The sequence below is a fragment of the Cornus florida genome, unplaced genomic scaffold (assembly GCF_030987335.1).
Source record: "Cornus florida cultivar Cherokee Brave unplaced genomic scaffold, ASM3098733v1 CherokeeBrave_3.0.0_Hap2_Chr08, whole genome shotgun sequence".
Classification (NCBI taxonomy): domain Eukaryota; kingdom Viridiplantae; phylum Streptophyta; class Magnoliopsida; order Cornales; family Cornaceae; genus Cornus; species Cornus florida.
In genome coordinates, this window is record NW_026775578.1 from 16,906,384 (window position 1) to 16,919,278 (window position 12,895).

General features: G+C 27.4%; 1 protein-coding gene and 1 pseudogene across 2 annotated transcripts; both read left to right on the plus strand.

The window, feature by feature from the left end:
• The first annotated feature begins 789 nt into the window (after positions 1–789).
• On the plus strand, positions 790–903 carry LOC132272309 (U2 spliceosomal RNA; annotated as a pseudogene).
• Positions 904–7,851: 6,948 nt separating this feature from the next.
• LOC132269661 (protein SOSEKI 3) lies at positions 7,852–11,976 on the plus strand. Of its 2 annotated transcripts, XM_059770914.1 has the most exons (6): positions 7,852–8,069; positions 8,519–8,748; positions 8,874–8,943; positions 9,039–9,154; positions 9,595–10,480; positions 11,254–11,976. In XM_059770914.1, the coding sequence occupies exons 2-6, from the start codon at positions 8,559–8,561 to the stop codon at positions 11,558–11,560; spliced, it is 1,569 nt and encodes a 522-aa protein (XP_059626897.1). In that variant the 5' UTR covers positions 7,852–8,069; positions 8,519–8,558; the 3' UTR covers positions 11,561–11,976. The 2 variants fall into 2 exon arrangements, with proteins under 2 accessions (XP_059626897.1, XP_059626896.1); XM_059770913.1 differs by lacking the exon at positions 7,852–8,069 and having other exon boundaries at positions 8,076–8,748.
• The last annotated feature ends 919 nt before the right edge of the window (positions 11,977–12,895 follow it).

A 12,895-nucleotide genomic window follows, 5' to 3' on the forward strand; every position in this document is an offset into this window, starting at 1 on the left:
AAGGAAAAAAAGAAAGAAAAGAGAAGAAACACCGTGGTATATTATTCTCACAAATTATACCGTGAAGGTAAAAGGTAGAAGTTATAACATTTTTTTTTTTTTTATAATTATTCCTTCTCGTCCGCTCGAACAATGAAAACTATGACCCTTTTAATCCCAATTTATTCACCATTTCACCCTATGATCCTGTCCATGGTTTCTACCTTCCCTTTCACACATCTTTTCAATAATTGTACCAAACCAAATACTATAAAGTTCTTTGAAAGTGTGAATTGAATTGACAAAACGGACCCGATTTTCAAATTTGAGAATCGGTTATTTATTTTATGAAAAAGTACTTTCAAATGTAATCATTTTGACCTTTAGATGAGTCAACTTAGTCCCCTTTTTACTCAAAACGACAACTTTTTAGAACTCTTTTCACCGAAACTGGACCAATTTGCTTTGGTCCAATTGGGCCCAGTATTCTTCAGCCCACGCTGAAGCCCTCTGTGATTTGATCCTTTATACAATTTGCTTAATCTTCTAAATATATATTTTTTTTCCTCAATGTAATCTTCTAAATATATATATATATATATCTATATCTATATCTATATCTATATTTATACTATTATTAAATGTGCAAAGCGTTTCAGTATTTTAGTATTTATTTATTTATTAATTGATATAAATTCTATAAAACTCAAAATTACCTAATAAATTCAAATTATAAAGTCTCACATTGGTTGTAAGTAAAAATAAATACATGAAAGCTTATAAAACTATAAAGCTAAAGAAATAATAATCACACCTTCTCGGCCTTTTGGCTAAGATCAAGTGTAGTACTAAATTTTTTTTGGTCGGTCTTTTGGCTAACATTTCTTGGTCTTTTCGCTAAGATTAAGTATAGTACTACTTTCTCGGCCTTTGTGCAAAGAGTTTTAGTATTTATTTATTAATTAATATAAATTTTATAAAACTCAAAATTACCTAATAAAATTCAAATTAACAAAATATAAAAGAATTTAATTCACAATAAAGAGCTCTTATTAATTATTATATTCTAAGATATAAATTATATATCTATACTATTATTAAATGTGCAAAGTGTTTCAATATTTCAGTATTTTTTTATTAATTGATATAAATTCTATAAAACTCAAAATTACCTAATAAAATTAAAATTAATTCAAATTAACAAAATATAAAAAGTGTTTAATTCAAATTACAAAGTCTCACATTAGTTTTAAGTAAAAATAATTACATGAAAGCCTCTTATAAAAACTGTAGAGCTAAAGAAGTAATAATCACACCTTATCGGCCTTTTGGCTAAGATCAAGTGTAGTATTAAATTTTTTTGGGTTGGCCTTTTGACTAAACTTTCTTGGTCTTTTGGCTAAGATCAAATGTAGTACTACATTCTCGGCCTTCGTACAAAGAGTTTCAGTATTTATTTATTAATTGATATAAATTCTATAAAACTCAAAATTACCTAATAAAATTAAAATTAATTCAAATTAACAAAATAAGTATTTATTTATTAATTGATATAAATTCTATAAAACTCAAAATTACCTAATAAAATTAAAATTAGTTCAAATTAACAAAATATAAAAAGAGTTTAATTCAAATTACAAAATCCCACATTGGTTTTAAGTAAAAATGATTACATGAAAGCCTCTTATAAAAGTTTCAATATTTTAGTATTTATTTATTAATTGATATAAATTATATAAAACTCAAAATTAACTAATAAAATTAAAATTAATTCAAATTAACAAAATATAAAAAGTGTTTAATTCAAATTACAAAGTCCCACATTGGTTTTAAGTAAAAATGATTAAATGAAAGCCTCTTATAAAACCATAGAGCTAACAAAAAAAATTATCACACCTTCTCGGCCTTTTGGCTAAGATCAAGTATAATACTAAATTTTTTTGGGTCGACCTTTTGGCAGACCTTTCTTGGTCTTTTGGCTAAGATCAAGTATAATACTACTTTTTTGGCCTTTGTGCAAAGAGTTTTAATATTTATTTATTAATTAATATAAATTCTATAAAAATCAAAATTAATATAAAAATAGTTTAATTCACAATAAAGAGCTCTCATTAATTATTATATGCCACGATAAAAATTATATAAAACTCAAAATTACCTAATAAAATTAAAATTAATTCAAATTAACAAAATATAAAAAAAGTTTAATTCAAATTACAAAGTCCCACATTGGTTTTAAGTAAAAAAGATTACATGAAAGAGTGTAGCACTAAATTTTTTTGGATCGGCCTTTTGGCTAACCTTTCTTGGTATTTTGGCTAAGATCAAATATAGTACTACTTTCTCAGCCTTTGTGCATAGAGTTTCGGTATTTATTTATTAATTGATGTAAATTCTATACTACTCTCATTAATAAAAACCTATTCATAAAAAGATTTTAATTCACAATAAAGAGTTTAATTATTATATCTCACAATCAATAAAAAGTTTAACTAAAATTCAAATTATACTAAAATTCAAAACATATAATAATTGATTTTTCTTATATAATATTTATTAATTGATATCTAAAATAAAATTAGTTTTCTAAAACTCTACCACAAATTAACTTTTATTATGAGTTTCTTAATAAAATTAAATCTAATTAGACAAGGATATATTTAAAGAAAATAGTATAATTTATATAAAACTCTATCACAAATTACCTATTTTATTTTCAATAAAACTCTATAACACTGGACAGAGATATATTTAAAGAGTTTTTATAAAATTCCAACATGAATTACCTATTTATCTATTTATTGTAAGTTTTTTAATAAAAGGAAATCTAATTAGACAAGTATTATTAATGTAAAAAATTATTTATTAATTGATATAAAAAGAGGTTCAAAAGAGTTTCTATAAAACTCTGACACAAATTATCTATTAATTTATTTATTATGAGTTTTTTAATAAAAGTAAATCTAATTAGAGAAAAATTATAAAAAAAAATTTAATTAATTCATATAAAAAAAAATTTAAAGAGTTTATATTAAACTCTAACACAAATGACTTATTTATTTATTTATTATAAGTTTTTTAATAAAAGAAAATCTAATTAGGCAATAATTATTAATATAAAATTTTTTTGAATTGATATAAAAAATAAAATAATTTTCCTAAAACTCAATCACAAATTACCTTTTATTATTAGTTTTTTTTTTAATAAAAGCTAATATAATTTGAAAAATTATTAAAATATAAAAATATTTATTAATTCATATAAAAAGAGTTTTAAAAATATTTTCTATAAAACTCTAACACGCATTACCTATTTTTCTATTTATTATGAGTTTTTTAAATAAAAAATATAATAAACAAGAATATATTTAAAGGAAATAAAATTTTTCTATAAAATCTAGCACAAATTATCTAGCTCTACAATTTACCTAATAAAATTCAAATTAATCTATTTATCTATTTATTATTATGACTTTTTTAATTAAAGAAAATATAATTAGACAATAATTATTTAGATAAAAAATATTTATTAATTGATATATAAAATAAATTAATTTTTCTAAAACTCTACCACAAATTAGCTTTTATTATGATTTTCTTAATAAAATTAAATTAAATTAGACGCAAATATATTTAAAGGAAATAAAACAATTTCTATAAAACTCTATCACAAAATACCTATTTTTTAAAAAACTCTACCACAAATTAGCTTTTATTATAAATTTTTCATAAAATGAAATATAATTAGACAAATATTATGAATATAGAAAATTATTTATTAATTAATATAAAAAAAGGTTTTCAAAGAGTTTTTATAAAACTCTAACACAAATTACCTAATTATCTATTTATTATGAGTTTTTTAATTAAAAGAAATCTAATTAGACTAGAATTATTAAAATAAAAAATATTTGTTAATTGATATAAAATGAGTTTTTAAAAGAGCTTATATTGAACTCTAACACAAATTACTTATTTATTTATTTATTATAAAATATTTATTAATTGATATAAAGATTGAAATTCAGAAAGGTGTAGACCTAGAATTATAAAAGCTCCAGCAAAGAGTTTCAATATTTATATATTTATATATAAAATACAGAATATAGAAGCTCTGCCAAATAGTTTCAATATTTATTTATTTATTTATATAAATAAATTTTATTAAATGTGCAAGGAGTTTCCATTTTTCAGTATTTATTTATTTATATAAAAAAATATTTATTAAATGATATAAAAAGTTTTTATAAAAAAATAAAAAAAAAAACTCTATAAAACTCTAAAATCTACCTAATAAAATTAAAATTAACCTATTTATCTATTTATTATTATGAATTTTTTAATGAAAGAAAATCTAAAGTTTCAGTATTTATTTATTTGTATAAAAAATATTTATTAAATGTGCAAAGAGTTTCAGTATTTATTTATTTATATAAAAAAAATATTTATTAAATGATATGAAAAGAGTTTTCATAAAAAAAAAAAAAAAAAACTCTATAAAACTCTAAAATCTACCTAATAAAATTCAAATTAATCTATTTATCTATTTATTATTATGAATTTCTTAATAAAAGAAAATATAATTTTCAGAGAAAAAAACAAAAGCTCTGCCAAAGTATTTATTATTAAAAAATTATAATAATAAAAGAAAATCTAAAGTGTTTCAGTATTTATTTATTTATATAAAAATATATTTATTAATTGATATAAAAAGAGTTTTATCAATACTATTATTAAATGTGCAAAGAGTTTCAGTATTTAAGTATCTATTTATATAAAAAAAATATTTATTAATTGATATGAAAAGAGTTTTTATAAAATAAAAAAATAAAAAAAAACTCTATCAAACTCTAAAATCTATCTAATAAAATTAAATTAACCTATTTATGTATTTATTATTATGAAATTTTTAATATTAGAAAATCTAATTAGACAATAATTATTAATATAAAAAAAATATTTATTAATTGATATATAAAATAAAATAATTTTTCTAAAACTCTACCACAAGTTAACTTTTATTACGAGTTTCTTAATAATATTAAATCTAATTAGACAATGATATATTTAAAGAAAATAAAATAATTTCTATAAAACTCTATTACAAATTACATATTTTATTTTCAATAAAACTCTATCATACTAGACAAAGATATAATATTTAAAGAGTTTCTATGAAATTCTAACACAAATTACTTATTTATATATTTATTAAGAGTTTTTAATTAAGGGAAATCTAATTAGACAAGTATTATGATTATAAAAAATTATTTATTAATTGATCTAAAAGAGGTTTTTAAAGAGTTTCTACAAAACTCTAACACAAATTACCTATTTACCTATTGTTTATGAGTTTTTTAATAAAAAAAATCTAATTAGACAAGAATTATTAGTATGAAAATATTTATTAATTGATATAAAAATAGTTTTTAAAATAATTTCTATTAAATTATAATACAAATTACCTATTTATTTATTTATTATAAGTTTTTTAATAAAAGAAAATCTAATTAGACTAGAAAAACATTACCACAAATTACATATTTATCTATTTATTTTGAGTTTTTTAATAAAAGGAAATCTAATTAGGCAACTATTATTAATATAAAAAATTATTTATTAATTGATATAAAAAGAGGCTTTAAAAGAGTTTTTATAAAACTTTAACACAAATTACCTATTTATTTATTTATTGAAATCTAACTAGATAAGAATTATTAATATAAAAAAAATATTTATTAATTGACATAAAAAGGGTTTTTAAAAGAGTTTCTGTAAAATTTTAACACATATTACCTATTTATCTATTTGTTATGAGTTTTTTTAATAAAATAAAATAAAATAAAATAATTTTTATAAAATTTACCAAAAATTGACTGTTTATTTTCTATAAATTTCTATCACATTATGTTCGTGCCTTTTCCTAGTATATATATATATATATACATAGACCGTTAGATTAATTTAACGATTATTTTTCAAACCCGCGTATGACATTTCCTTTTAATACAAAACCACTATCACCCTATTTTTAGTTTTTATATTTAATTTTACCATTACTACATACTATAACAATAAAAGATAATTATCAAAATAAAAATAAAAACCTTTGAAAAAAATTAATAACTGTTTATTTTACTAAAACTTTGTTTTTGTTTAGAGGTTTATTTGAAATAAAAACAACACCAGTATCTTTCAATTTTACAACAACAATATGATATTATAACATTTTCATAAGAAACATCATGTTCTTCTCGGTATAAGTAAATTTACCAACAAATATATAGTAATGTTGCATTTTTAATATCGAATTGATTAATTAGAATTAAAATTGAAGAAAATATCATTTAAAATTTGAACAAAAGTTCTTTCTATTTCAATTTGAAGTTGGGCATTTGGTGAAATTCATTATTAAATTTGTGAATTTCTGAGTTTGATTATTAGATGATGATGATGTACTAAATATGGTGGTGGGACTGTAGAATCTACCTCATAAATAACAAGGTAACCCAAAAAAATTGAGTGAAACTCTTTTCACAACCTTATGCATGGAGAGTAATCATTTGTTCACACTTTTGTCTATGGATTCAAATTCATGAAGAAATGAAGAAAGAGTTGATAATTTCCTTTTATTATTACAGTAAGTGGTAATAGTAAAATTAAATATAGAAACTAAGAATAAGGTGGGTGGTTTTGTGTTAAAATGAAAGGTCATATGTAGGTTTAAAAAATGACCGTTAAATTTAATCTAACGGTATATATAGAAAGTGAGAATTAATTTTTTTCTTTTACGAAGAGCAAAAAATAATGACTCTCTCTCTCTCTCTCAATATATATATATATATATATATATATATGTATGTATGTATGTATAAGTCATTTGTTTTGTAATGATAATTGTGTCCTTTATGCTTATCGTAGTTAATTTTATGCAGATAAGGTTGCATTTATTTAGTTTGGCATGTTCCTTGGCTCTTGACGTGCAAGTAAGGTTGTGTGTGAGTGAGCGAGAGAGAGTGTTGGATAGCTAAATGTGGATGTTAAACTCATTTTCTACTAAATTAAGTTTTTGAGACCATTAATATTCCAAAACAAGCTTTTGTTGGGAATGAATTTAGTTGAAATTATTGTATGCAAAATTTTATATGCAACCATTTGAGGTTCTTGTTTGATATAATAAAAAATAAATAAATAGATGGTATCTTATAACAGTTTTAAGCTTTTGAATGAAATGATAAGTATCCGTTTATGGTGAATTACATCAAATCTTATATCTATCAAATTCTTCTTGAATTTATCCAAATTATTAATTACTAGTAAATATTATATCAAGATTTGTACTTTCAATAATTAAAAAATTCATGAGTGTGATTGTTATCTATTTTTAATAAAACTTTACCATAAATGCATTCCAAATAAAAAAATTTCTTAAAAATATGTGTTACAATGCAACCTTGACCTACCACTCCTTTATGCACGGTGAGTTTGGGAATGAAATTTTATTTGCGGAATGGGATTGGGATGGATGGGGTGACCCATCCCCATTGACATCTTCTTTCAAAGTCACCCATTACATAACAACTTTGCTCCAAATCCGACCACAATACACAATTATTATTTTGAGTTGAGATAATTATGAAACAAACACGTTTAAAATTAAATTAAATTCACTAATTTTGAATTGCATTCAAGCCATGATGATGTGTCAACCCTACCATGTTACATTCAAATAACTAAATAATGAGATGGGTTGGTCAAAGTAACTAAAAAGTAAAAAGATCGCTGAAAACCAGCTAATAAGATGGGGTTTGGGAGAAAAAAGCAGAGCAACCCCATCGAATCAGCCAAAAATAAATAATGTAAAACAAAGTAACCACAAAAAATAAGGGCAAAGCGGTTCTTCGTCTCTCTCTCAGGTTAGTCAAGTCACTTTCTTCTGCTGTCGTTTCGAAGCTCCATCATCTCTCTCACACACAGTCACACACACACACTGAGACACACACTTCTTCCACTGCTGTAAAAGCTATCCAGAAATTTACTACTGTGCAATAAATGCGGGCGCACCGAATAGAACTCTCTTTCATTCTCAGGTTCGCTCTCTCTGTCTCTCTGAAACCAACACTCACACACTCCTTTTCCTCTCACTAAAATAAGCACACGGATATGGTTTACCTACATGTTTATTTCAACAATCAATGTCAACTTTTCACCATACTTATTACTTGAAGAAATACCATACTTATTACTTGAAATTTCTTCTTCCTCCGTTAATTTGCAATATATATATATATATATATATATATATATATGAACTTTGTGTTTAGCTCTGTTGATCTCATCATCTTCCTTGATTGCCTCGCATTTGATCTCTCGAAGATTCAGAGATTTTCTAGTATATTTCAGATCTATTGTGCTTTATCGATGTGTGAATATGTTCAGCTTGAGATTTTCGATTTGATTTCGACGATAATCTGTGAAACTACGGAAATTGTTTTGTGATTGAGTAACGCCTGAAGTTTTTGAGGTGATTTTTGTTTAGATAAATGGATTAGGGTTTTGAGGTGATTTTGGAGGTGGAAATGGAGGGGCGGATGAAGAAATATCGGCAGGTGAGTCCGGAGAGGACGAAGGTGTGGACGGAGAAGTCGCCGAGGTATCAGCAGAATAAGAAGGTTCCAGTGGTTTACTATCTCTGTAGAAATCGACAGCTTGAACATCCTCATTTCATAGAAGTTCCACTCTCATCATCAGATGGCCTCTATTTGAGAGGTACAATAGTACACATACGCATGGCTATGATGCCATTGAATGTTTATGCAATGACAACAATTTGATAATTTGTTGATCAGTGTGCTAGTAATTTCTGGATATTGAAATTTATGTGCGTTTTGCAGATGTGATAGATAGGCTTAATGTTCTGAGAGGCAGAGGCATGGCTTCACTATATTCCTGGTCTTGCAAGAGGTAAAGACAATGTAGCACTTAATTTTCAGTCTACTTTTTTATGAAATTTGATTTGCAGGAATATCTTTTTTCTGATTTACTCCGGCATGATGCAGAAGCTACAAGAACGGCTTTGTGTGGCATGATCTCTGTGAAGATGACTTGATTCTTCCTGCTCATGGAAATGAATATGTTCTCAAAGGCTCCGAGCTCTTTGATGAACCTGTTTCTGGTAAAATACGACATACTTGTTTCATTTTCCTGTTTTAAATTTTTTCCCCCCAAAGAGCTGCTTGGTTGGTAAGAAAAATGTACAGTTAAAAATGTAAATAATAAAATTTGTGAATCATCTAATTTTCATATTTTACTCATCAAGATGAAACTATCCAATTAAGTAGTTAAGTCGATTATATTTATTTGGCTTAGCTAGGCAATGTTTTCTTACTATTTTCTTTTTTGTTTCTGGAAAGAATGACACAGAAAATTTGGCCTATTTGGTATCATTCTCAGAAGCCTGCATGGTTTTGTAAATGCATCAAAATGAAACTCATATGGGAACCTATTTCCCAAGAATTTTGTTTAGTCTCTCTGCCGAAACATGATGTTGTCATTCAAAATGTTTTCCTATTTTGGCATCCATTTGGGCTTGAAAATTGGAGCTTCTGTTCACAGGTAGTTTTAGTCCTGCTGGAAATTTAAGATTGCAGAAGTCAAAACAATTAACGGAACCAGCATCTTCGAGAAGCCAAGACGATTCTTCATCTTCCTTGAGCATGAATGAAAGTGAGAGAAAGAACTCTCAGGATGATGAGCTCTCTTCTCCGGTTCAACGTCTAGGTTCATCAGGTGTATCGCCAGAGGCTAGAGTTGGGAAAGATTCCTCCTGGGGTGGTTCTCTGAGCTTGACAGAGTACAAGGTCTACAGGAGCGATGGTCTTGCTGATGCTTCCACTCAAACCGATGAAAATGTAAACAGAGCTAATAAAGCTCGTGAGACTTGTACAAGGGGTGTTTCAACTGATGATGGGTCATTAGAACCACAAAGGAATGAGGCTTGTCAAAGCCAGGATCCACATGTGAAAAGTACTTCAGGAATAAGCGGGAATTCAATTTCCCCACCTCCATCTTTGTCCAGTGCATCTTCGTCAGGTGGGAAGACCGAGACTTTGGAGTCTCTGATCAGAGCTGATGCTAGTAAGATCAACAGCTTTAGGATACTTGAAGAGGAGAAATTTGGAATGCCGTCTAATACAAAGCTCAAGGCTTCAAATATGCTGATGCAACTGATCTCCTGTGGATCAATTTCAGTGAAAGATCACAACTTTGGCCTCATTCCAACTTATAGGCCAGGGTTTTCACATTCAAAATTTCCATCCCCATTGTTCTCAACATCGATGATGTTTGGGGAGCTTGATTGCCTGGCAGAGAATCCGAGGCTCATGGGTCTCAAGTTGGAAGATAAGGAATATTTCAGTGGGAGCTTGGTTGAGACAAGTATGCTCAAGGCTGGAGATGGGTTTACTGCTTTAAAACGATCTTCTTCCTACAATGCTGACAGGTTAGTATATCTTTGACAGTTTATTGCAGTATGACTTGTTTGGATGCTGTCCATCTTTTTTTTTTTTTGTGAAATGTTGGAAAAAAAAGAAGGTAATATACTAACAATTATTATAAAGCATGAGAATTTCCATTTTTTGCCTGTCATTTGCTTGAAGTTGTCGAGGCAGGAACCCTGAGAAGACAAGTAGGCAACTACTAGAATCTGTTGACACAATCTGTTCAATGAGCTAGTGAGTAACCTGATATAGTTTTAGTCTTTTAGAAATTTTCATCTCACACTTGTGTCCATCCTGCCAAACAGGGTTGAAAACAGATTTTTACATTGTATATTTAAAAGTTTATGGTATTTATATCAACTTCTATACTTATATGAGTATGATATGATTGGGGTCCAATGCATCAATGAACCAGGCGTCTGTCAAATCATTCATCTAAATCTTGTTCAGTGACCATTGAATTTCCATTATTAAGAATTCCCTACAATTCTTGGTGAAAAATTATGCAGATATTTGATTGAATCAATGGATTATTTCTTTCTTCTTCTTCTTCTTCCTTTTTTTTTTTTTACCCCTCTTTTCTGTGTGGATTCAAGTTGTCGTGGTGGTGGTCGTAGATTGTTGGTTTGCTTCCATTCATTGACTCACAAGTCTTGTTAAATTAAGGTGGTGACCGCTTCTCAACCTTTCAATTCTGGTCAAGCAGCAATCTGTTGTTCCTTCCTTCACTTAGTTTTCCTTCGTACTAAAAGTAGGAAAGTAATTGGAATTGCAGGATTTCTAAGCATTTGGAATCAGTTGCAGATGAGGAGGCGGCAACGTCAACACGTTCAAAGTGCATCCCTCGGTCACTGAGGGCTTCACTGAGTAAGCAGCCAAGAAGTGAATCAATGAGATATCCTGTTCCCGAAAGACCTAGAATCTCCTCTGATGGATTTGAAAGCTCATTAATCAGATCCCCTGCCACATCCAATGGGAGCAGTAAAAGAATCACAGACCCTTCATCGGGGAAGAAACACTCAAAGAGACTAGATACCTCCAAAGAAGAGAATGAAAATGTGATCAAGATCGAAGAAAGTTAAGTTTTGACTCCCTCCCATTCACAACAGAAAATAATCAACTCACACCATGCCTCCATTTTTCTTTGTCCATCGTTGATTGGGATTTTGTTTTATTTCCTTCCAGCAGGCTTGCTTCTGGAGCTCGGGTTATAATCCAATCCATAGGACCTTGTGACACTGATGGTAACTCTTGCGGAACATTTTAGAGTGTGAGCAATGCTGCTAGTTCATTTTTTTTAGACTAGGCCTTTTGATTTTTGATTGTAAGTTTGAATTCTAAAGATGTCAATTAGTTGGCGGGTTTTGGTAGATGGTTTTGTAAATCTGAGAACATCGGAGGAAAACAAATGCAAATCATGTCTCATCTGCAAAAAAAAGGATGAAGGTTCAGGTGTTTCCCAGTTAAAAAACCAATGAATTTTCTGCTCTTTTGGTCAGATTTCTTTGATGGGATATTGGGATTGCATTCTCAATTCTAGAGGGGTGCTATCTAACCTTCGCTCCTCAGGCTTGGATCGTGTGGGCTCTACATGAGTCGAACCATGGGATCCATGTGACCCAATGGTTGAGGACAGGTGCCTCATCTCTCATAATTCTTACCGCATCTACTACTCATTGGTCGAGGACAGGTGCGACATCTGCTTAATTATAACTACAGCTAAGCTACTGTAACTACAGCTAAGCTACTGTAATATTTTCATGCAGCCATTGTAATCATCATTCTTGCCGTAATTCCGTGTGATTGGGTCGGTCACTTGAATTCTCTTTCTCTAATATTTTTATTTTCATGCGGTACTGATTTTCTTAAAAAACAAACATGATTAGGACTAGGAGCTCTGAAATGGCTTGACTAAAGCAAATATGTCATATAGGAAGGCGGCTTTGGATTTTATATTTATTTTATATTTTGTTTTTTGTTATTATTTTCTTCTAAGTTTGTTATTTAGCCTTCCTAATTTTATATCCACAATTAAAAAATTTTCAACAGTTGAACCATAAAATTCATGGACTTTGCTTGAAACTTGGCTTCTTCATGTTCAAGTGCTTCCATATGTCATGGTTATTCCACAGTTCTTTCGCTAATTCTCATGAAGGTGTATTAGTTATAGTAAATCCCTAAGATGATAGAAATTAGTAACTTTGTGAAGAAAGACTCTAACTAGAATTTTCACGGTACTAAGATGCCAAAAATTTCCAATTCTTCTGGGTTATGGAAATATTTCCTCAAAAAAAAAAAAAATAATAATAATAATAAAAATCATGTTAGGAGTCAAAATATAATTTCCAATGGTTTATAATTAAGCGATTGTAACATATAGTTTTTGAAGGTTTCGCTATAAATTCAAAATTGAACAG